This window comes from Amborella trichopoda, chromosome 4 (assembly GCF_054954075.1).
Source record: "Amborella trichopoda isolate Santa Cruz 75 chromosome 4, AtrichopodaSantaCruz75HAP2 v2.0, whole genome shotgun sequence".
NCBI classification, from domain to species: Eukaryota; Viridiplantae; Streptophyta; class Magnoliopsida; order Amborellales; family Amborellaceae; genus Amborella; species Amborella trichopoda.
In genome coordinates this window covers 15,545,073-15,569,608 of record NC_142339.1, presented here as the reverse complement: position 1 = coordinate 15,569,608, position 24,536 = coordinate 15,545,073, and the positions used below count along the sequence as shown (strand labels likewise).

Below are 24,536 nucleotides of genomic sequence, written 5' to 3'. Positions count from 1 at the left end.
CACTATTTTTTAAACTTTAAATTTTATAATTAAAAATAAAAATATAGTTTGAGACTTTTACAAAGATTTCTAGTATTGAAACCACATTTCTCAATGGGCATTAGTTTGATTGTTTAGAGCCTCAGCTCTATACAAACTGCACCGTTGGATATATCATAGGCGTCCATCAAAATTGTCAAGGATTCATTTTAGCAGGGGAAGGACTAGCTTGGCATGAATTTAAAGCCTGTGGTCCAAGGTTTAGACCGTACATGTTAAGAGTACATTTAAGGCCATGTTCACTGCCATGTAGTGCACACATTCACAGGGAAGGGCCGCAGAGAGAAAGTGAGAGAGAGAGATATGGTTTCTGGGAAGGCCATTGAAGGAGCTCCTGTACCTGCCATGCCAACCTCTGGTAGTGGATTTGATGGGGCAAAAGGACTAAAAGAACTAGCAAAGTTCGGCCTGCTTACATCGATACCCCCAACTCATGCATTTCCACTGGACCTAACCGCTTCTAACGTTTCTTCTTCATCAGTGGAAGAGCAACTTCCGACCATCGATTTCTCATTCCTGCATGCCAAAGAAGCCACGGTGAGGTCGAAGGCTATTCACAACCTTGCTTAGGCGTGCGCTATATGGGGTTTCTTTAGGGTGAGTTTGAGAGGAAGGGGGGAGACCGTGCATGTCAGTGAGAGAGAGTCACTGAGTGCTGTAATTTACTTTCTATTTAAAAAAGTGGAAAAATTTCGTATAGAACCCTAATTCTTCATATTATGTCATAGTGGACCCTCGTTCCTTTGTTCATTCAATCGGCATAAAAAAATCTTTAAAGATTTTACCATACCCCCTCATCTCTTATCCCCATCTTTTATTGACTTTTGATCATAAAAATTAACCCCAAAAAATATTTTTATACCACCATTTCAACTCAAAAACTTTTTTAATGGGTGGAAAAGGAAAAAAAAAGTAAAAAAAGTTTTTAAGTAAAAAAAGTTTTTAGGTTGAAATGGTATAATTTTTTTTATTAGAACTAATTCTTATGGTCAAAAGTCAATCAAAGAGGAAGATAAGAGATGAGGGGGTGGGTTAAAATCTTTAGGGGTTTTTTTATAGCGCTTGAAAGAAAAACGGAAAGAGGGTCTATCATGAAATAATATGAAAAATTAGGGTTCTATATGAATTTTCCCTAAAAAAATTGTAAAAAAGTAAATCAAAATACCAATAAAACAGGAACGATATAGTATTTTTTTTTTAACTTTTTATGTAATTTCAAAATACGTATTAAAAGTGCACAAGGTCTGAGTTGGAATAGATTTTTAAATGGTTCATGTTTTATTTGTTGTATTAAAAATTGCAGCTAGTGAACCATGGGGTGCCGGAAAGTTTGATGAAGGGGATGCTAGATTGGCTAAAGACGTTTTTGATCTTCCTGTTTGAAGTACACGGGGAAACAAGTTTTGGATCCAATCCGTTACGGCACGAGTTTCAACACACAGGTCGACGAGGTAAATTTTCAAGGGTCGATCATTAACTTTACTAAAATGAAAAGAAATTATAAATAATTAAAAAAAAAAAAAATTTTTTTTTACAAAAACCCTCCATTTTGTACTTTCTAGTTCTTCCTACTATTGGGTGAGTTCTTTCTTTGAAGTACCAACCCCAAGTACCCCCCAAGTTTTTACCCCAAGTATCCCCAAGTGAAAAACTTATTTTTTTTGGAATAGAATACCACCACTATAAACTTTAAACTCATGATACCAAAGGGTGTGGTTTGTATAGAGCTGAGGCTCAAGACATCGTATCCCAAGGAAAAAAACTGTTTTTTTTTTGGACTAGAATACCACTAGTTTAACTTTGTGTAAAGTGGAGGCTCTAAACAATCAAAATAAAGCGCATCTTTAAATAGCGTCAAGAAATTTGGTTTCAAAACTGGAAATCTTTGTGATGGCCTTAAAATATATTTTAATATTTAATTATAAAATTTAAACTTCAAAAATATTATAGATCAAGCAGATCTTTGAAAAATTGAAAATATTGAAAATTGACGGTTTAAAATACATTATAAGATGCACTATTTTCAAAACTTGAAATCTATTCTTTTTTTCTCATGTCCATCAATCTTGAGGTCAAGATGATCAATTTGAGGATATTTGAGCATCAAAACAACCTCTTCATGCGGAAGTTTTGAGGTGTACTCTAATTTGGCTGTTTAGAGCCTCGCACTTATATAAACTTTTTGTCGGGCACAAAAATATGATCATCCTAACACAAAGTTTGTCAAACCAGATATGCTGGACAAGTACAACATGAATATGGTGCTGGTCTGAAACCAAAAATCCACCGGCCCGGTTCTATATCAAGTTGTGCCAGTCTAGCACATTATATGCTGAACCAGCTTAAAAGAAGTGGAAAATATCGCCTAAACAGATTTATTTTGGTCCAATAATGCCTACTTTTTAACTTCCAGGGGTGATTGGAAATACAAAACGTTTTAGGGTTAGGAGTGTGAATTATGAAATATTGGGAGTGGCATGCCTAAATCAAGGGGGTATCTCTCGTCATCATCATTTTAGCCATATATCAAGGGGTATCTATAATTTTCCTAAAAATTAACTTCTCTTAAGAAAAATAGATACATGGAAAGAGTTTCTAGAGTAATTTTAAGATCTATATATATCAGTAGATTAAAGAAATACAAAAAAAAGGTTTTGAAAACTTGATCGTCTAGTTATTCCCCCAACAAAGTTGAACAATATTTATTTATCTTGGGGACCTCATTCGTTTTTTACACAAGAGTCCGAACTGCAGAGTAGAATTTTTTTGTTTTTTATTTTTGTTTTTATTTTTCATTGAAGTTGGTTGGTTCGAATATTGTGATCACTTCTAATATAGTAAGGCAATAAATATTTATGAATTTTGGGAAGAAGAATATAAAAAACTATTAACTAGTGCTCGATTGCACGAACGAGTCTCATGGCCGCGTCCGAGAACCGAGAACCGATATGGGGAATCGGCCCTAACCAGGCACGTCCCGACCGGGATAAAAAAGGGGTAAAAAAAAAACTAAACAAATCTAAAAAAATTTCAAAGAAATCAAAAGTATATTTAAAGTGTAATTTAAAAAAATACATCCAAATGAGATTAAAAAAGTAGTGAAAAAATAGACTTTAAAAAATCAATTTGTTCCCAAAGATATTTTAGAAATAATCCAAAAATATAGGGAAATGTAAAATCAAGTTTTTATAGTTAAAATACTTCCAATATTTTTCAAAACAATAGAACACATGAAATGAAACCATTACAAACAAAATCCTTTTTTTTTTTTAGATGTTTATAAATTTTTTGAATTTTATTTTCAAATTGGGGTGGTCAAGCCGATTGACAACCCTAAAAGCCCAAAACCAGCCAGGGCTAGTGGCGGGTTCCAAGTAATCCGACCGGTTTTCGATTCGACCGGGGCGGGTTGTCGAACAATTGCTATTAACTTTAGTAACATTTTGTAATACTTGGTTCCCAACCAAGAGAGATAAGGGAAGAGATCATTAAATTGATTAAAACAATTAAAATAATACATGAATGAGGTGGTTAAATCAACGATTTTAGCATTTAAGTTTTTTATTATTTTAAAATGCATTCCAACATGAATTAGAGAATACCGAAATTGTAATGTTGATCAACTGATGGGTTGGGAATTCAAATTTTAATACGAAAAAAACAAAATGATTCCAAAAGGGAACCATGATCATTATGCTCTCTCAGCGACTCCCCACTGTTGTTCTTTCGTCACTCTCTCACCTCCCTCTTTGAAGCCCGCTTTTCTGGCAGTGCTTGCGTCCTCTCTCCCTATATCTCTCCATCTTTCATTTCAGGGCTCGCCGCTACATTCTTACAGTTCTGTCTTCCTATGCTCTCCCCCTGTTGCTCTAGCAAGAACCAATATAAAGAAATGTATGTCTACGATATTATTCAACTGCTATGATACCATGTTGAAAAATATGTATTTTTAGATTTATGGGCCTTACGCCCCATAAATGACATTACAGAAGCCAGGAAAGGATGGGGAACCATAACCTCCCCATATATCACAATGAATTAGTGGAAAAGGTGAACTACATGGAAAAGATAGTCGCTATTGTTTTCCTTTAGGGCATGCCTGACATTGGCAATCAACTAAATAAAAAGATCAAAATGTTTCTTGATAAGAGTTTGTAACGGAGCATTAGACAGGTGGCCAAGACGCTGGTGCCATATGTCAATGGATTGTGAGTGTTGGGCAGAGGAAGCAATTACATTGTTAGAAGATTGGAACAGATAAAGTCCACCTTGTTCTCTACTCGCTCCAATCATCTTCCTCATTAACTAATCCTGCATAATATAATGTGTTGCAAAAATTGCTAATGAATAGTTGAGATCATAAACAAGTTTCTCAAGAGATAATAGACTGCAGCATTTGAATGAAGGAACACATAAAACATTTTGTAAGAAGATATAATTAGAAATGACAATGGTAGCAATGTGTAAAACAGATGCCATCCTACCATCGGGTAGTTTAGTAGGATTGGTGGGTGATTGAAAAAAAAAGACTCGAGGAGAGAGAAGGGAGAGAATGGCTTACTCTAAAAGGGAAGACCTCACTTTTGTAGGGCCATGATAGGGGAGGCACAAGATACTCAGACAATATCCGCTCTGATACCTTGTGAAAATTAGAAAAACTCCCATGTCAAGAATTAAAAACCTCCCAAGAGATATAAAGATTAGAAATACTCTCAAGAGATTTAATGCTTGTTTATATAGAAGTACAAGAATTGTAATCACTTAACTGTAGGATACAATTATTTGATTTTAAGGATTGAAAGTCAATAATGGAATCTCTGGATTGTAAGGATTTGGAGTCAATTGTAAGCCTTTGATTGTAGGGATTGAAAATAAAGAAATTATTGATTGTAGAGATTGGAGATTGATTCGATAGTTACAAAAGATTTGAATTTGAATTCTTAACATGAGGGCATTGCATTGTGGTAGTTTGACTTATTTACGTTACTTGAGCCAAATACTTAAGGGTGTGATTTGTATAAAGCCAAGGCTCTAATCAATCAAAATAGGCCGCACCTTTAAATAGTACTAAAATATGTCGTTTTAATATTAGAAATCTTTTTATGGCTTGTACATTTATTTTTATTTCTAATAATAAAATTTAAAGTTAAAAATAATGTAGATCAATCAAATCTACGAACATTTAAAAGTCTTGAAAATTGACGATCTAGATAATATATTACAATATACACTATGTTCAATACTTGAGAACTGTTTTTTCTCATGTCTATACATCTTGAGGTTGAGATGGTCGAATTGAGGGCTGCTTTTCAGTATTGAAACAACATTTTTTAATGAATTTTTGAGGTATGCATTAATTTACTTATTTAGTGCCTCGCACTTATATAAACATTTTCCGTACTTAAATGCTGATTTTGTTCCTGGTTCCGAAGCTGAAAATTGTTTGTTTTATGTTAGAAATATTGTTCAGAATTCAGGACCTTAAAAATTGTGGGGGAGTCACCTGAGTAGACATTGATGCTTCTTTGTAGTTCCAACCCTAAATGTGGCTTAAATGAAAATAAACTTGGTCCGTAGCAAGTATTTTGTTGGAGACTTTCTCAAGGTCATTGTGCACCCATCCTTCCATTCTCCCGAAATACCAGCTGCTTTCAGGTAACATTATAATTTTTGATACTACCCTATATTACGGTACCATATTTTTTATACAAGGATGTCACCGTCATTATTGATCGTTGGAAGTAAATCGGACAGTTGAAGATGAGTAATTGATTGAGCACTGAGTCCAAAATGAAAATTCTCGAATGTTGCGACGTACTTCAATCTATTAGATTTCATATCTAATGGCTTGACCATCTTGTACTAAAAGTGAATGGTCTCATTGTATACAATCCTGAGTGAATTTCTTTACGCTTTTCCTTCACTTATTCTCATTTCATAATTTGGCATACGCAACAAATTATAGAGTTATGCCCTCCTTAAAGATCCAAAAATTTAGAGCATAGGAAGCAAGAAGTTGTCAATTTATTTTACTAGACAATTGAAAGTTTGATCATGACCAGGCACCAAGCTAACAACCTGCTAGAAGATGCTCAATTTTATTCAAATAGTTATTAATTTCATTTAAATTAGCATTTTAGACCTCAACTCTTCATTTTGATGGACGTTATTTAGTTCTTAATGGTTTTAAAATTGGATTATTTGGTGTTTCAAACTAATCTAAACAAAGTTTTGGGTGTTTAGGCTAGAACCACAAAGAGTATTTTCTTGTGCTTAATAAAAAAGGATGAGTGTTTAAGATTAGTCTTTCTATGTCTCCATGAGTTAGTGCACGCTTGTACTGTTTAAATTCAAAGACTAAGATACAATCCGATATTGCCAAATGCTATGGCTGTCACACGGCTTACTTTTGGTTTCTTGAGATTGTGATATGTATCGATTATTTCGACCACACTACTGGCTCCGAATGACAGATGAATGATTCCGTTTTAGTCGTTAACAAGCTAGTTTTTCAATGGAAAGTTTCTTGAAAAATTAGCTCGAAAGAGGCCAAAGTCACCTCCTGTGAACATCTACTATAGTTAACTAAGAAATTGAGATTTCTTAATGATTTCTACACCGTTTCATTTGTTCCTTTGCGATGCTCAATTGTGAATGTATCATATATAGGATGAAGGTTAATCAAATTTGGCATTTTAGTACCTAAAAGGCTCTCAAGAGAGTACAACTTCCTGTGTTTTTTAAGTAATATTAGACCTAGCCCTGTTTATTTGAGTATACTCGCCCAACACTCAGTTGCATCACAAAGAGATTCAATGTGAAGGGTGTTTGATACTTCGAAGACAACGATAGCATCCCATTGACCCTAAATCCAATCAACCACAACTGAAAGGATTTGCCACTGACTTTTCCCTTTTTGGAATTTTGTATTTTGTAGAGAAAAGCCCTTGGTGTGACTCTGACTGCCAGGTCTACAAGTAGTGTGTGCCACCAAGTGGAAACTCCATGTGGTTTCCACTTGGTTGAGACTCAATCTTTGTGGTTCTAGGTTGAGTACTTGCCGAAGTTCAAAAACATTGTTTTGACTTCGGTTAAGACTCGAACCAAAAACACCAGACTATAAAGTAGTTTCTCAGTTGGTGAGATGGTCCAAGAGCATCTTTCTAGATGATTCATAGCTGTATTTATGGGTTTTAGAAATATGTAGGCTGAGGGTGATAACAGCCCACAAGTAATTGAGAACGTGAAGCCCGGCCGTAGTCTCACAAAATTACCATTTTCTTGGCCCACAACTTGACTGGAATAACATTTTGGGTGAGTCTCTACTCCCAAATGCTCAATCATTCACATCGTCATAACATCCACACTCACCGTTTCTTACTCAAGGATTGCTCTCATTTCTCCACCTCCATAGAATTGTAGCAGACTCACTCAAACTCAGTAAGAGAGGTTTCCACACCAAGGGTTATGAATGCGATTCTCCCATCTATGCGTACGAAAGACATGGTAGCGTTCATGATGCAAAACATGTTTTTTGATGGAATTCTAAAGAGAGGCAAGGTATGTTGAAATTCTATGAGACATGGGTATGTCAAAATTGGCAGCCAAGATGTAGCAAGGAAACTCTTTCCTCAAGGAAATGTGATTACATGGACTGCCAAATCACTCCCAAATGAGAAAATGATAAAAAAATAAAAAGGTCCATAGTAAGAGCGAGTTTGCCTAAAAACCCACCAAATCACTCCCAAATATAAATACTTGAAAGACAAATGTTGGGTGTCCTTCCCATGACGGCCGGCACCAGTGGTATTCCCCATTTGTGGGGGGTTTTTCATGGAAGTCAAGTTAATAACTTGTATTACAAGCCAAAAGGTTGTCATAAAAGATAGGGCCACATGAGGGTAGTATTGGTTGAGATTCTCTTATCACTTTGGAGAGAGAAAAGCATGACTTGCTAGCGAAGTTAATATCATTTTAGCATTTTTACAATTAATTGGGGTTGGGTAGATGAATCCCGGTATTCTATTCTGTTCTATTAAAGGCCATAAGTCTCTATATCTTTTCAGACTACTACCAACCATATCTTTTTGGGATACCCCTTGCCATTTTCAGTCATTCCATTTGAACAAACTCACACCTCCTAAAAGTTGTTGTACTTGGTCGGCAACAAATATGATCAGTCCACCTAAGTTTATGTTCTCTCATTTTATTGCTTATTGGTGCCATGTCTAAATTCTTTTAAATAGATTCATTTCGAATTCTATCCCTTCTTGTCTTGTCATTCATTCATATCAACATCTTCATCTCCGCTACACTTATTCTATGGGTCAACTGCTTTTTATCCTCCTAACTTTTCGCCCTATAGAGCAAAGCTTGCTTCATCGTTGTCCTATAGAACTTGCCCGTCAACCTCAATGGTACGCAGCGATCACATAAAATTCCAGTTGTAGATCTCCACTTCGCCCACCCAGCTCTAATTTTGTGTGCAACATCTTCCTTGATCTCTTCATTTTCTTGAATTATCGACTCAAGATATCGAAAGTGCGGTCTTTTTTGTAGTTCATGGCTGTCAATCTTGATGACTTTCTCGTCTCCAATATTCGAAAAGACGGATTCGACTGCTTAGGCGATTTGGGTGCCTGACCACCTAGGCGGGCGCCTAGAGACAGGGTGCCCTACTTAAAATCAATATCCCACCCCAACCCCCCCCCCTCAAACCCCAAACACAAAAAACTAGGGAGTTCTTAGGCCATGGTTTAAAGACTCGGGGAGTTTTTAAGGCAATGTTAGAACGCCAAACTCCTCGTGATCATGAAATAGATGAAAACATAATAGCACAACAATACAATACTACAATGAATACAATCCATAACATATTTACGGATGATGCAAGTCTTAAAGAGAATGTAAGTTGTAACTTGTAAGACATTAAAATACCTGAAATCCCAAAGGTCATTATAGGAAACTAGAAGTCCATACTAGAAACGAATCAACTCTACAGTCATACACAAAGTCAACAAGGCAAAATAAAAAAGCAATACATCAAGTCATCAATCAAACAACTTTAGGACATCAGTGGCGTCACCACGAAATTTGTTCAATTGAATCATGAATGCATCTGATGATGATATTGCCATGCCATCATCATTAGTCATTGCCCTCCTCAACATATTAAACATCATCCCTCATCTCCCACAAGTTGTCGATCTTTCGATAAATATGAAAAGGTTGGTTTTTGGGGAGTTTTTCTCACCCTAAAAGCCATGGCATTGATTTTAGAATACCCCCCAAAACCCTTTTCCCCACGTTCTAAGGGAGAAAAATGACTTTTTTTTAACTCTACTTGAGAGTTTTCTTTTGCCGCCCACAAGTTGTTACGGGGTTCCACCCAGGCAGGCAAGGCGTCGCCTAGGCGGATGCCTAGTGATAAGCCACATAATGACCTCGCCCAGACAACGCCCAGGTGTTTTTTGAATTTTTTTGCCTAGGCGATCGAGTGGCCGAATTTTCAAACACTGCTTGCCTCTATTCCTATTATTATTAATCTTACATTCCATATACTCTATCTTAGTCCGAGTAATTTTAAAACCTTTTGATTCTAGAGCATACCTCAAAAGTTCTAACTTTGTGTTGATGTCGTTTCGTGTTTCATCAATCAAAATTATGCAATTTGCGCACAACATGTACCATGGTACCTCATCTTGTCGATCTCTAGTTAAGTCGTCCATAACTAATACAAAGAGGTATGAGCTCAATGCTGACCCTTGATGTAGACTTATTGTTACAGAAACCTCATTTGTCTCTCCTCTAGTTGTTCGAACAATAGTTAACGCTCCATTTTACATCACTTTCACCAAGTCAATTTAGTGTCTAGAGACACTTTTCTTTTCCAACGCCCGCCAAATAAAATCTTGAGGTACTCTATCCTAAGCTTTCTTTAGATCAATAAAGACCATATAGAGGTCTTTCCCTTCACCCTAAACTTCTCAATCATATGCCTAATTAGGAAAATAGTCACAGTTGTTGACCTTCCTGGCATAAACCCAATTGGTCTTCAGATACACTCGTTTCATGTCTTACTCGTTGCTTAATGATTCTCTCCCAGGGCTTCATAGTATGGCTCATAAGCTTGATCTCTCGATAGTTTGTACAATTATGTGTGTCTCATTTGTTCTTGTAAATACCAATAATTTTCCTCTATTCGTCTGCTATTTTATTTGTTCTCAACACCTTTTTGAACAACCTTGTCAGCCAGTCAATGCCAATTTCTCCCATGCACTTTCAAACCTCTATAGGGATATCATTTGGTCCTAAATCCTTTCATATCTTTATTCTTTTCAAAGCCTCTTCCACTTCCGATATCCTAATCCTACGAATGCATCTATGACATCCGCGGTTCCTTGTACCAACAGTCCTTTCTACCACTATGTTCCTATTGCGTTCGTCATTTAATAATTTTTTAAAATAGATTCTTTACCTTTCGTTGACCTCTCCAAGACCCTTTGCTCCTCATTCTTAACGCATTTAATATGGTTTAGATCCCTACATTTTCTCTCTCTTATTTTTGCTAATTTGAAGATATCTTTTTCACCTTCTCTTGTTTCCAATTTATTGTACGGATTATCATTTGCCTTAACTTAAACTTTACTTACTATTTATTTAGTATTTTTTTATTTTTTTAAGTTTTGATATATTTATATAGCATTTCATATATCTATATACCACATTATTAAGCCAGAGTTAAGGGGGGACACACAATAATAAAAAGGGAACTTATACATAAATATAAGGTAGGGTACATGTCTTAAAAATAATGAAAGTTTATAAAAAGATATCTTTCTAATTAGATAAATCTATATAAATAGAGATAGCGAGAAGAAAAATAAATAAAAGGTATATATGGATATAAAGATTTCTCAAGATTTAGACGTTTTAGGAGAGAAGTTGATTAGAACGGTATTCTTTACTAATATGATGTAGAGAGTAAAGATAAAGATGGAGAGAGAGTGATCTAGAAAAAGATTTTAACAAGATAAACATTCCTAATATGAATAGAGAAAATATTTAAAAATATGAAGCATTTTCTTACGAGAGATAGTGACGTCTTACTTGTTGACGACAAGTAAAAATTGGAAATATCATGCATCACCATCACATAACTATACTTCATGTTCCATTAGGGATGATACTAATAAATCTTACCACCCGAAAGCAAATGGCTTGCATGGTACTTTACTTCTTTTATTCTTTATTTATTTTTATTTTTCATCTTCTTATATTTTTTGGTTGGTCGGGCTTGATTTCTTGTTGTCTTGGGTCGGCCCGATATGGGTGATCCAATTGGAGGAGTCCTCTATCGAATAACGGCGGGGCTCACGTGCGTGTGTGTGCGTATGCATGACGTGTGGATAGGAACCAACAACGAGATATTTTAATCGGCAAAGAAGGGTTTAAGCACCTACCTTGCCATTTTGGGTTCGGGGGACGCGTCCAGGCAATTTGCCCTCTTAGATTATTTTGAAATTCCTTCGGTTGTCGTTGCAGCACTTTGAATTCGGCTTCACTACACAACACTCAGATCCACACACTAAAATGACCCTCAGGGTATACCTTTTGGGATCTCCTCCTATTGGTAGTTATATGGTAGATTGGGGGTCTAGTCTAAGGGTTAGAGGGGTTGAGAGTGCATAGGGAAGAAAAAGTAGAGAAGACAAAGGAGGAAACTGACCCAAACTTTGGGCAGTCTTTCGGCGTCACCTCTCTTGAAAGGTATTACCGGAGACAATAAAGATACTGGGCTTGGAAGCCACATGTATCCTAAGGGATTTAAGAGAGTGTGGTCTGTAGTTCTAGTCTATCGAGAGTTGACATACAAAGAAGAGTAGAGAGAAAGGCGAAACCCGCCTTTGGCACAGGTTTGTCACTAGGAGATGAAAGAGGGTGAGAGAGAGGGGCAGACCTGTCTATGGTGCGGGTCCGTGACTTGAACGAGGGGGTGAGAGTGAGAAATAGAGAGAGAGGGGTGGACCACCTATGGTGTGGGTCCGTGACCTAGACGAGGGTGAGAGAGGGTAAGAGAGAGAAATAGAGAGAGAGGAGCGGACCTGCATATGGTGCGAATCTGTGACCTAGGCGAGAGAAAGAGAGAGTGAGAGAGCAAAGGCAAAGTGAGAGAGAAGGGGGAAGCTCGGACCCACCCTGGGTCAGAGAGAGAGAGAGAGAGAGAGAGAGAGAGAGAGAAGGAGAGGGGGATGGGCCTACCCTTGGTACAGGTCCGTGATAGGAGAGAGAGAGCAAAGAGAGAGAGAGGGAGAGGGCTCGAGCCCGCTGTGGGTCTGAATGTGTGTGTGTGTGTATGAGAGAGAGTGAGAGAGAGAGAGAGAGAGAGAAAGAGTGAGAAGGAGAGAAAAAGAAAGAGTTAAGAAATGGAAAAAGAAGAGAAAAGAAAGGAGAGAGAGAAAAAGAAGAGGCCCGGGAATTGGGCAGTCTTCCGGCGTAACCTCTCTTAAGAGGTATTACCAGAGACAAAGAAATGTACTAGGTTCGATGCCTTGGTAATCGAAGTTCGGGAAGCGAAATCGTGGGCTTAGCCCATCGGAAAGTAACTAACCCAAAGAGCCTCCTTAAAATAACCTAAAGAGAGAGAGAAGAGAGAGAGAGAAGAGAGAGAGAGAAGAAAGGGAGTGGACCTAAACCAGTTTGGGTTTATACACATCTTTGAGGGTCCCTTTTGAGCGCTCCTTAGAGAAATGTCTTGACCTTTGGGGTTAAGGTTGGGGTCTAGGTCTAAGATGAATGAACCTAAGTAGGTTAGGGTAGTGTATGAGATAGGGTGTATGATGATCTTAAGGTGAGGTGTATTGTGTAAGGAGTAGGAAGATGGGAAGGCTAGGGGGTAAGAAGTTTGAGGTTCTAGGTAGTAGGGAGTTTGAGGTTTTAGGTAGTAGGGAGTTTGAGGTTCTAGGGAGTTGGGAGTTGGAAGTGGGGGGTTTGGAAGTTGGGAGTTGGAAGTAAGAGGTTTGGAAGTTGGGAATTGGAAGGGGGAGGTTTGGAAGTTGGGAGTTGGGAGTTGGAAGTGGGAGGTTTGGAAGTTGGGAGTTGGAAGTTGGGAGATAGAAGTGGGACGTCCAAGGGCAATTACCCAAAGTGGTAAAGTTTTCTCTCTCCTCTCTCTTGAAGTTAGAAGCATTGTTAGAAAAACCGGTTGGTTAGCTCAAAACCGTTATGGTTCCGAGTCCGGTTAGGGGCAGTTTTAGGATCTACTAGCCTAAGGTACAACCCCATAAAGTTTCAGGACCAAAACCAGCCGGTTAGGGGTCGAACCGACCATGGTCAAATCCATGGGTTTTTATGCTAACCGGGCCGGTTAAAGAATAAAACAGGTTTTATGAACAAATAACGATCAGTTAAATAATGCCTGTTATTTCCAATTGAAGCCGTTATTTGATGCAGGAATTCACAAGTTGATTCTTCCAACCTTTTTTTATTCCTTTTCATGGCACTTTTTGGCATTTTTCATACTTTATAGCTGTAGAAAAAACTATTTATTCTCTATAAAATAAGCAAATTCGAATCCAAGATTGAAAATCAAGAGCTTTTGTGGATTGAAATGGTGGATTTTTATGCCTTTTGAAATTTCCGCCATTTCATCAATATCATCTTCAATAGTTGATGGTTTTGGCTGAAATTTGAGGTTTTTTAATCTTGATCGAATCATACACCACATACCTCTTTCAATTTGTTCAAAAAACAAAATATTGGGGGTTGAATTTTGGCCGAAAGGATGTTGCTCGAAGAACCTGTGTTCGATGAAAAAAAAACAGATTTTGGATCGAATTTTTGGTCTTTTTTATCAAATGGATTTCTGTATTTGAGTGTCAAGGCTTCATTTGTCACATAAAATAGGTATTCTTATTTATTATTGAGTGAATATTTTTATATAATTTTTTTTCTTGTTCTATTTCACATATATGAATTTTTAACGATTTTTTCAATGAAATAAAAAATACCGAATATTTTTTTTTTTTTATGATTTTTGGTGCATTTTAAGGGCAGTTGAAGCCTTGCAGTGCTTGTGTGTTGATTTGCTCGATTATCTTAATATTGAGGGTTGTTTATTGCTTGAAATGTTGGTCAATTTTAAAGTTTGTGAGAAAACTATTTTTCAAAAAAAAATTATGTTGTGTAATAAAATTATTATTTTTGATGAATATAAGATGTGTTTTTCTATTTTTCTTAATAAAATAATATTTTTTGATAAAATTATTTATTTTGATAAAAATATGCTGTTTTGATTAATATGACAAGACCTATATGTATCGGCCTCTCTACCTTGTGACATCTTGTCTTTTACCAATGAAATTCTAGATGGACATGTAAAAGTTGGTGGATCAATTTCGTTTCTATTGTTTCTAAGTGTGATCAGTAGTATCTTGAAGTGTTATAAAACTTAAAAATGGAGTATATAAACATATATGTATGCTTATATTTTTTTAGTAATAAGCATAAACTAAATGTTTCTGCAACACCTGAATATCTAGAGTGCATATTTACATTTGGGTAATACATTTGTGGTATGGTTTTGTAAATTTATTATTAGACTTCATTATAGGAAACAAAAAGATTTATGTGACCTGCTTGGAATCATGTACATGACCATAGAATTCAAATATTAATTTATATAAAAAGTTGTTTTAATTTTTTTTTGTAAGATAAATATGTGTAATAAGATATTATACACTTAATCTAAATTTTTCTATTATTTTTATTTTTACTTTATTTTTTGGGAGGTTTTGACCCGTTTAAAAAAAAATCTACTTGACCGGTTAGTCCGGTTTCGGCTCTAATAGCTCCCAGCCCAATGTTTAGTTTACCGTTCCGGTTTGATTTTGCGAACACTGGTTAGAAGCTATGGACAAGCAAAGGCTTGAAAGGGGCAAAAACCCAATTTTTTAGTATGCTTCAAAACTTTTCTTTACATATGACTTAGGGCCAGTTTGGATGTCAAGTAAAAAAACCGTCACATTGAAAAAAATTGTAACTTTTTCCATCCTTATTAATAAATATTATCATCTTTGTTTATTGGTTTGTTGTACTGTTTGGATGGTGTGAACATATTAAAAGCAAATTTGCATCCAACCCTTTCAAAATTTGGGGCTCGACCGATCTTCAATTGCTCAAGGGTTTTGCGGAGGCATAGGGCTCTGAGAAGTTGAAGCAAGGGTGGGCGGAGGGGAGACAAATGGTGAATCTTTTTGCTGAGTAACCATTCTAATAATTTCTTGAATCTACTGATTAGAGAGAATAATTATGGGGCTTTGGATTACCAGAAAGTAGTGGCAATTCAAAGAAGATGTACGATTCAAGGGCGGAGAGATTATTTGTGAGCTTTGGATCGATGAGCTTTTTCTCAACCTCAAATCCTCTTCCTATGAAACTTTAATTACACCCCAAATCCTAATTCTCCACCAAACACCAGTCATAGTTTCTCTGGCCCTCTTGTCTGCAACTTTTATCACTTCCCAAACCCTAGTTGTTTACCAAACCCTAGTAACTGTTTTGCCGGCACTATCTTGTGCCACTTTAGTTGCGGTTCAAAGTTTGATTCACAACCAAACGCCATTAAGTTCTTCTTAGGCGCTAGCTTGAGCTTATTTAATGGAGGATACAATTGATACAAGGTGCAAAAACTCGAGCAGTCAGCTCTTAGAAGAGAACAAAGCTCTGAGCAGTTCGCTTTACCAGTCTCATCGCAACAAAAGGGCAGCCTCCATGGCTTTGCCTTGGACAGATATTCTTGGTTTTCAAGCTGAAGAGAAAATGGCATATTCTAGAGAGAGGATGGGGATTTTTCACAAGAGCTTGGATTCCCATGGTGAGCCTTTTCACATAGAAGAGAAAACTAATTGTTTGGATCAATGAGCTTTTTTGGGTTTTTTAGATAGAGAAAATGAAAATTCTCTCCTCATTCAGGAAGATAATGGGTCTCCATGGGTGTGATATGAGATAAAAGGCTCTCGTTTTGAACGGGTGAGAGAAGGTCGCACTTTCATCCAAAAAAATTCATGTCTGAGTTGAATTTTTTTTTTTATCATAACTTTTGCCTTGATATTGCAGAATTTTTTATTTTAATCTAAAAATCTAGTAAAATCTTGTGGTTGTCCAAACGGCTTAAATCTATTTCACAAGATTTTTGGATTGCAATCCAAAAATATTACAATTTTGGAACATCCAAACTGGCCCTTAAGTTCTTTATATAGAGTAATCCCAAAACAAAGGTGGATTATTGAAAAACAACCAAAATTGTCAAAAAAAATACACATTTTATGAATTAAAATATTGATCCCATTTTTGGACCAAACGACCAAAATACCCCTAAGCACTTTTCAACAAATGCCAAAACCATCTCTCCATAAAGGAAATTTTGCCATTGCTAGACCTCGAGAGCTTTTTCAGATACTTACGGTGGTAATTCAGGCGATCAATCATCGTGTAATCGATACTTGAACTATTTTGCACGTTTCCTTTGATTGTCTTGAAATAGATTTTAAGCAAGAACCCAGAATCCAGCCAAGTTCCATAAACTTGTGAATCTTTGACCACCAATCCAGTATGATTCATGACGTTTCAAGCTTCATTTTGATCACAAATTGAAGGGGATACTATCACCATCATCTTGTGAAAAATTTGGTTCAGTTTGGGATCCGTTTGAGTACGCTCCAATTTTAGGAAGTCATCGAAAAATGGGATTCCAGTGACCGAAAAAGTATACCATCTTCGACCTTAAAATTTGGTGTCGTCCGGCTTCTGATCGTACAAAAAAATTATATTAAATTGTAGCTCTTCAAAATACGGTCGCAAAGGACCATACTTGTGATGATCCGACATTGGGATCTTGAGCTATGACCGCTCAAAGAATTGGATGTTTTTCTATTTAGAATCTGAATTCCCCATCTTCTCTGTAGAAATTCTCTTGCTTCCGGCCCCGCCATATCGCGTGTCATATGTCAAACGAGAGGGCCGTTGAGATCTAGATTGTGTCTAAATTTGAGTTTAATTGGACTCAAAACAAGCAAGTTATGAGCATTTGAAAATCATCCCAAAATGAGAAAACACAGTTGCCATAAATGGAAACTGGTTCATTGAGGTTGCATCGCAATAGTGTAAAACCCACTCTTTTATAGTAAGTTATGCCCAGAATAGTCTTAGAGGGTCTGATTGAGCCAAAATTTGCTACTTGAGGATGTTGTGGATCCAATGGCGATGGTATTATACTATTTTTTGGACCTAAAAAATAGGGCTATAGTTATAGGGTCCATTTTTAGTATGATAGGAACTGAATTTGAAAACTCGTCAGCACCCGACGAAACTTTGTGGGTGTCCTTAAGGTATCAAAAAATACCACATCATGCAATTTGAGGCCATTCTGACACTTCTTCAAAGGTTGCCCTATATTAGGCTCATTCCTATAGTGTTCCCGTGGCTTAGTAGTGTCTTGGGTACCGGCCAGACCAAATTACTACCGACTCTCTCCTTATTTGCCACGGGGATACAAGTACGTCAAAAATGACCTATAACATTTGTTAAAATGTATTATTGATTTATTTCTCTCACTGATGTGTTTTTGTCATTTTATCACGTTACATTTATACGTACAACATATTTAAATCTATTGGTATACATTATGAAGTCAAGAGTTAAGAGTGGACACTTGTCACAAGAATAAGAAAATAAGAAAGATCCCTAACTCTAGATAAATTGTATGGTAGGTGCCTTTCAAAAAAATATAAAAAAATATTTGGGAGATAGAGAGAGATCCTAAAATATGGCCTAGAGAGAGATGAATCTCTAGGAAGAGAGGGAGAGTTCTTTTTTCTAAAATGTTTAACTGTTTAAACTTTAGGATTTCATTAAGCTGGCTACGAATAAAATATATCTTTTAAAATAGAGATACATATGTAATTTTTTTGGTAAGGAGATTTCTGAAAGAATCAACCTTTCTATTATATTTGATTAAAATGACTAAGGCAAAAAATTGCCTTCTTTAATTCGAAATAGACATGTAAGTTAAAAATTTAATTAATTAAAAAACATGTTTAAATTGCTTTTCAGATCTAAAGTAATATCTAAAGATTCCAAGGATAACGATGACTACATTTATGAAAAAATTTCAAATTCTAGGGATAAAGAAGTTGATTATTTTATTAATTTGATATAAAAAAAAATGTAGTATGTGCTTAGGAAAAAACATCAGTCTAAATGTACGAAATGAGATTTGCTCCTTTATGACTATCCAGGTTTTACTCGTCAAAAAAATTACTAATTTATCTTTACTACAATATTGGTTCCTAATATTTATTGTATCTTTATCTGACTCCAATATCCATTCATTCTAAGTCAAATATGTTAATCTCTTCAACTAGAGGTTGGTTATATTGCGATTGCTTTGCTTCTTAGTTCAATGTTCTATTATATCATTGATATTGGAAGAATTTCAATAGTTCAGTTATTAGCGCTTTCTCTATATCATTTATTTGTTTTAGTGTGATCTCTATTGTAGTTTTAATTGCATTGGATGCTTTATTACAGGACAGAGTTTATGTGGTCTTAGGACTCATATATACGTATGCTTCCCCTCTTCAAAATCTTTTTTGAGATATATTTTGGGCCTAATTTTTTAGGTATATATGATTCCTATCATGGGATCATGAGTATTGTGAAAATAAATAAATAAATTTTAAAGAACTTAAAATATTTTTTGAATAAAATTTAAAGACCGTTTATTCCTATATTTTTAAGAGGTGCCAGCACCTAATATCCATCTTTAAAATGGATGTTCTATACCTGTGGCGGACGTAATTGTAGATATGCATCCCCAGACGCGTAAGGAACTTTATAGCATGTAGGTCACAAAGGCTTTCGAGTAATCCAGGGAATTCGTAGTTCCTCTACTTATTATCTTATGTTAACTATAATTGTGCGGTTTGTGTATAGCTAATGCTCTAAACAATCAAAATTGAGCCCACACAAATAGTGTTAGAAATATAATTTCAATATTAGAAAGTTTCATGATAGCGTTAAATTATATTTTTATCTTTAGTTATATAATTTAAAGCTTTAAAAATAGTATAGATCGAGCAGATCTATCAAAATATGAAAATCTTGAAAATTGACGATCTAAATGCGTTTTAAGATGCACTATTTCTAAAACTTGAAATCTATTTTTTTCTCATGTCAATACATCTTGATGTCGCGATGATCACTTTGATGATATTTGGGCAACAAAACAACCTCTCCTAGTGAAACTTTTGAGGTAGGCTCTACTTTGATTGTTTAGAGCCTAGGCCCTATATAAACTTTACCTTAACTATAATGGTCCTAAATTTTTGGACTACTCAACCACATTAATGTCAATGCCATCTTCTATTTTATTAATTTTCTTCCAAAGAAAATTAGGACACCTTCTTTTTAATTTCAATTGAAAAAATTATATAGTTCAAAAAATAAAATTTGCCAAATTAATTTAAAATAAGGGATTTGAATCATATTTTCTTTACCAATAAAACATATTCACATTTTTTGATATATCATTGCACAAAATAATAATATTTTCATATCAAAATAACGACTTAACATAATACTTTCACTAACTGATTTTCTTAATTTTAAGGACTTTTATTGGTATTTAATAGGTTTTCATGATTTTGAAAATTCTGAATAATTTATTATTCAGTGTGTTTTAGTAATGCATTTCTTTTTCCTTTTTGACATCATGTTGTTAACTTTTTCTTTTAATTATTAAATAAATTATTTCAACAAAGACTTTTCAATTTTAAAATTTGATATCCTTTCAAGAAAAAGGAAAACAACGTTGTTTTATTTTTAAATTTTAAGGCCCTATCTATATTTTAAGCAATTAGCTTTTTTCCTTTAATTTAGCTATGAAAATTTTTCAGGTTTTTAACAATAATATTGTAAATAAAAAATATTATCTTTGCCACTATGGAAATATATTTACTAAATTTATTATGAGTAATTGGTAAATTTTGAATTAAAAATTATTACAAATTTTAAATATTAAATGCCTTCTCTACAAAAATAGGAAATGGGACACAAGTTTTGGAACTATAATTGTTTGTCTTTGTTAGTTTTTAATGTTTTATTTTTTGATTTCATTACACAAAATTATGAAAATAAATTTATTATTTGAAGCTATGTAGTAAAAGAAATGATAATTTCATCTTATACAACATGCAATAAAGTAATAATTGGGGTAATGACAATGATATGGAATAACAAAAATATTACTTAGTAAAGGGGCTGGGGTCGTGGTGGTAGCATCCCCACACCTAGCTACCACATCGTGGTATCCATTCCTATCTCTGATATCCCCAATTTAAAACCTTCAAAATGTAAGTCCCCAATCTATTGAAAAAACCCCTAATTTTTAACACTTTCAAAATGTAACTCCCCAATCTATTGAAAAAATATGTATGGGTCTGTTTTTCCCACTAAATTATCCAAAAAAATCCCCATTAAATTATCCAAAAAAAACAAACAAAAGTATTACTTTATATCTGTATATTTATTGAAGTTTTTCTTTTATAAGTTTTTTTTTTTTTTTTTTTTCATGCAGGCATATTACATTGATTTTATTTTGATTGTCATCTACGCTATGCTTAAGTATACTTAAGTTTCCACGAAAGTTAATAGAAATTAATTTTTATTGTAATATTATATGAAGTATTAATTGTAAATTTATTTGTTGGAAGCATCATGTTGTGGATATTGTATTTTCGCATAAAAATGCCATTGTCGCTCTCGTTGATGGAGTTTATGTAATAATTTGTGTGAACACTTAATGACATCTATGTTACTTCTATTCTAAGTTCACACGATTATTTATGTGATCATTTATTTCATTTCTACGTAAAGCGCATGTAAACCCACTAGTATCCATAAATACAAAAATGTGTGTGGGGGAGGGGGGGGGGGGTTAGGGGTCTTAAGATAAGAGTGGGATTCCGTGCGTTGCACTTATAAATGAAATAAGTGTAGATAAACATGTGAATATACAATGGAAGATACATAGACAATTAGAATTTATATAATAATTGTATACTCTCTATCCATGAGAGTTTGAAGGACATATTCCGGTGCAAATACACGCTCCATAATCAATGATGCTTCTAACAAATAAATCTACAAACAATCATTTCTCTAATATAACAATAAAAATAAATTTTATAGTATTTCATGGAAATTCAAGTATAGTTTAGTATAGATGACAATAAATTTTTTTTTAATTAATATGTGCATAGGCCTTGTGGTTAGTAACAATGTTAAAAAATCTACTAAATAAAAAACTCCAATAGACACATGTATAAAGTTATATTTTTTTACTCAATTGTATTATCTAGTGGATTTATTGTTTAATTCCATAAACTATCCTAAAATTTATTATTATTTTTATTATTATTATTATTATTATTATTATTATTATTTATTATTTATTATTTTTATTGTTGTCATTGTTATTATGATTGTATCGAGGTTAACTAATAGTTTCAAATAATATTTTTTTAATAATTATGTGAAGTTGCCTGAAGTGTTTGATGTAGAGAGAGAATGGATAAACATAGGGAATAGTTTAAACCCGCCCAATGTAATGTATAGAGAGAGAATGGATAAACATACGGAAGAGTTTAAAGGGAAAAGACGGATAAAGCGTGGGTAAAAGAAGGGTATAGAGAGAGAATTCAGTTGTTCAAAAGTCAAATTTAAAAAAATGTAATTAGTGGATAGAGAGAGAACAAGCAGATGACCTACGAGAGAGAAAAAATTTCGATTATTGAAGCACCGAAAATTTAAAATTTTCGGTTCTTCAACAACCGAAAATTTTCAATTTTCGGTTTTTCAAAAATCAAAATTGGCCTGATTTCGGCTGTTGAACAACCGAAAATCTATTGAATTCGGTTGTTCAACAACCGACAAAGGATAAAATTGTCTTATTTTAAAATATTCGTTATGACATGAAAAACACGGACAGATAAGTAATAACGGAAACTATTCGGTAGTTTCGTAGTAATGTAAACTATAACGGATATGTACATAATTTCCCTTATTATTGTTGTTGTTGTTGTTGTTATGATTGTATCGAAGTTTACTAAATAATTTCAAATAATATTTTTTTAATAATTATGTGAAGTTGCCGAAAGTGTTCAATAATCCACCAAAATCCACGAAAGAATATTAATATCCAACAAAGAGAATATAACATATATTTATAGAAAATTATAAAATAAATTGCAATAAAAAACCAAAGATTTAATCCAAAAAAATATTCATGCATAAAAATTAATAACTAAAAATATAAGTATTAGCACTGCCAAGGATGTCTATTAGTACACTTGAATCTAGATTAAAACAAAAAAGGCGTCAATCAGTATTCAAAATGAAGAGTGAACCACGACGCGTGTTGTTTAATGAACCTCACATTTTTTAACGTTATGAAATTAATAAAATATAAAACATTAAGAATCCAAGAATAAAAATAAAAATGAAGCTAGTACCTTATTTCCCATTTTTGGGCATGCGCTTGTGTGATTAATTTAATTAAAAAAGAAACAAATTTTTAGAAAAATTTGAAACTGTTAGCATATTTTTATGGAAAAATGAAACATGAAAAAATTTTCATTTCTTATACGTCGTCGTCACTAGGGATCCCGCTGTACTTTTATATGGTACTCTCTCTATAATTTTCATTTCCTCTACGTCGTTATTATTAGGGCACATTTTATTACTAAGCTTTGTTTTTTTGTCAATCGGGGTTGTCATAAGCTTACATTTATCCAGGTCAAACTTTTCCAACAACTTCTTGCAATAGGTCGTTTGGGAAAGTTGAATGGTTCTCTTCTCTCTTTTTCTTATAATCTTTATGCCCAACATATACGAAGTTTCCCCAAGATCCTTCATATCAAAGTGATGTGTAAGGAATTTATTAGTTTCCAGTACGAGGTTTATTGAGCTATTAATGATCAATATATCATCCACATATAGATAGATGAATACATTATTACCACCACTGACCTTTTTATAGATACAAACGTCTTCTTGGTTAGGCATAAATGCTGTAAAAAGAGACTCACTTGGACTTTAAAGTACCACTGGTGCGATGTTTGTTTTACGCCATAAAAAGATTTTTTAAGTTTGCACACTAGGTTCTATTTCCCATTTCTTCAAATCCCTCGGGTTGTTTCATATAAACTTCTTCTTCTAAAACCCCATTTAGGAAGGTTGTCCTTACATCCATTTGATGGACTTCAAAGTCAAAATAAGCTGCTAATGCTATAAGGATTCTAATGGATTGAAACTTAGCAACCGGTGAAAAGGTTTCCTCATTGTCTATTCCTTCTTTTTGGTTAAATCCCTTGTCTACTAGCCTAACCTTGTATTTTTCTAGCTTCCCTTATGAGTTAAGTTTCTTCTTGAAAATCCACTTGCATCGGATGACCCTTTGGTCTCGAGGTAGAGTTAATAATTTCCAAACATGATTTTGGTTAATGGATAAGTATTCATCTTTCATGGTTTCTGCCCAATAATTCTTTTCAAGGTTATGGCTTCTCGATATGTCTTAAGCTTATTATCTGGTTCATCCCCAATCCTATCATAGTGTGGTAAAGTATTCAAGGTATTGAGGTAGTCTTATAACTTGGTTACTCTTTCTTGGTTTGGGAAGTTCAAATTCTATTTGAGGTTGGAGTTGAAGTTGAGGCTTGGGTTCTCGATTCTCAACCTTGTCACTAGCTATCTCATAGAGATCAGCTTGTTTGTGGCTAATTTTTTCTTCAAGGAATTCATCCTCAAAGAAATGGACATCTCGGCTTTCAATGACCTCCCCATTTTCTAGGTTGTAGAATTGATATCCCTTACCATGGACAAGATAGCCAATGAAGATGGACTTGACAGCTTTGGAATCAAGTTTTGTCTGATTTTGGTAGGGCTGAGCAACCCCATACTCTAGGTGATCGAGGGACGGAGTACGATCGGTGAATATTTTGTCAGGAGTTTGAGGGGTAGCTTTGGTGGGAGTCTAGTTCAGAATATAACCGGCTGTTAGTACTGCTCCCCCCCAAAAATCTAGGGAAAGTTTGCATACCCCATCATACTTCTCACCTTCTCTACCAATGTCATATTACGTCTCTCGGCAACTTTATTTTGTTTCGGTGTGTAGGGCATAATAAGTTGATGAATAATCTCATGCTCTACACACAAGTCTTTAAAAAGTTTGAAAGAGTACTCTCCATCTCTATCGGTTTTTAGGACTTTGATTTTCAAATTTTATTGGTTTTCTACTTCGCCTTTGTAAATCTTGAATTTTTCTAAACCCCCGGATTTAGTATGCATAAGATATACGTGGCTATATCGTGAGTGGTCATTAATAAAAGTGATGAAGTACCTTTTGCTGCTTTTGGTAGCCGCATTCATAGGACCGCATA

The 24,536-nt window shown here is 34.6% G+C and overlaps 1 protein-coding gene across 6 annotated transcripts in view; it reads left to right on the top strand.

Annotated features, from left to right (window-relative positions):
- The first annotated feature begins 205 nt into the window (after window positions 1-205).
- The window catches only part of LOC18423273 (protopine O-dealkylase), a 39,996-nt gene continuing 15,665 nt past the window's right edge, over window positions 206-24,536 (top strand). Inside the window, exons 1-3 of one of the 6 annotated variants that reach the window (XM_088863758.1) lie at window positions 206-576; window positions 1,343-1,490; window positions 5,510-5,681. In XM_088863758.1, the coding sequence (XP_088719884.1) occupies window positions 343-576; window positions 1,343-1,490; window positions 5,510-5,550 (423 nt within the window). In that variant the 5' untranslated portion in view covers window positions 206-342 and the 3' untranslated portion in view covers window positions 5,551-5,681. Of the gene's footprint in view, window positions 637-1,342; window positions 1,491-2,271; window positions 3,732-5,496; window positions 5,950-24,536 lie in introns of those variants that run through there. The other 5 variants (XM_088863756.1, XM_088863759.1, XM_088863757.1 and 2 more) reach the window with 5 other exon arrangements.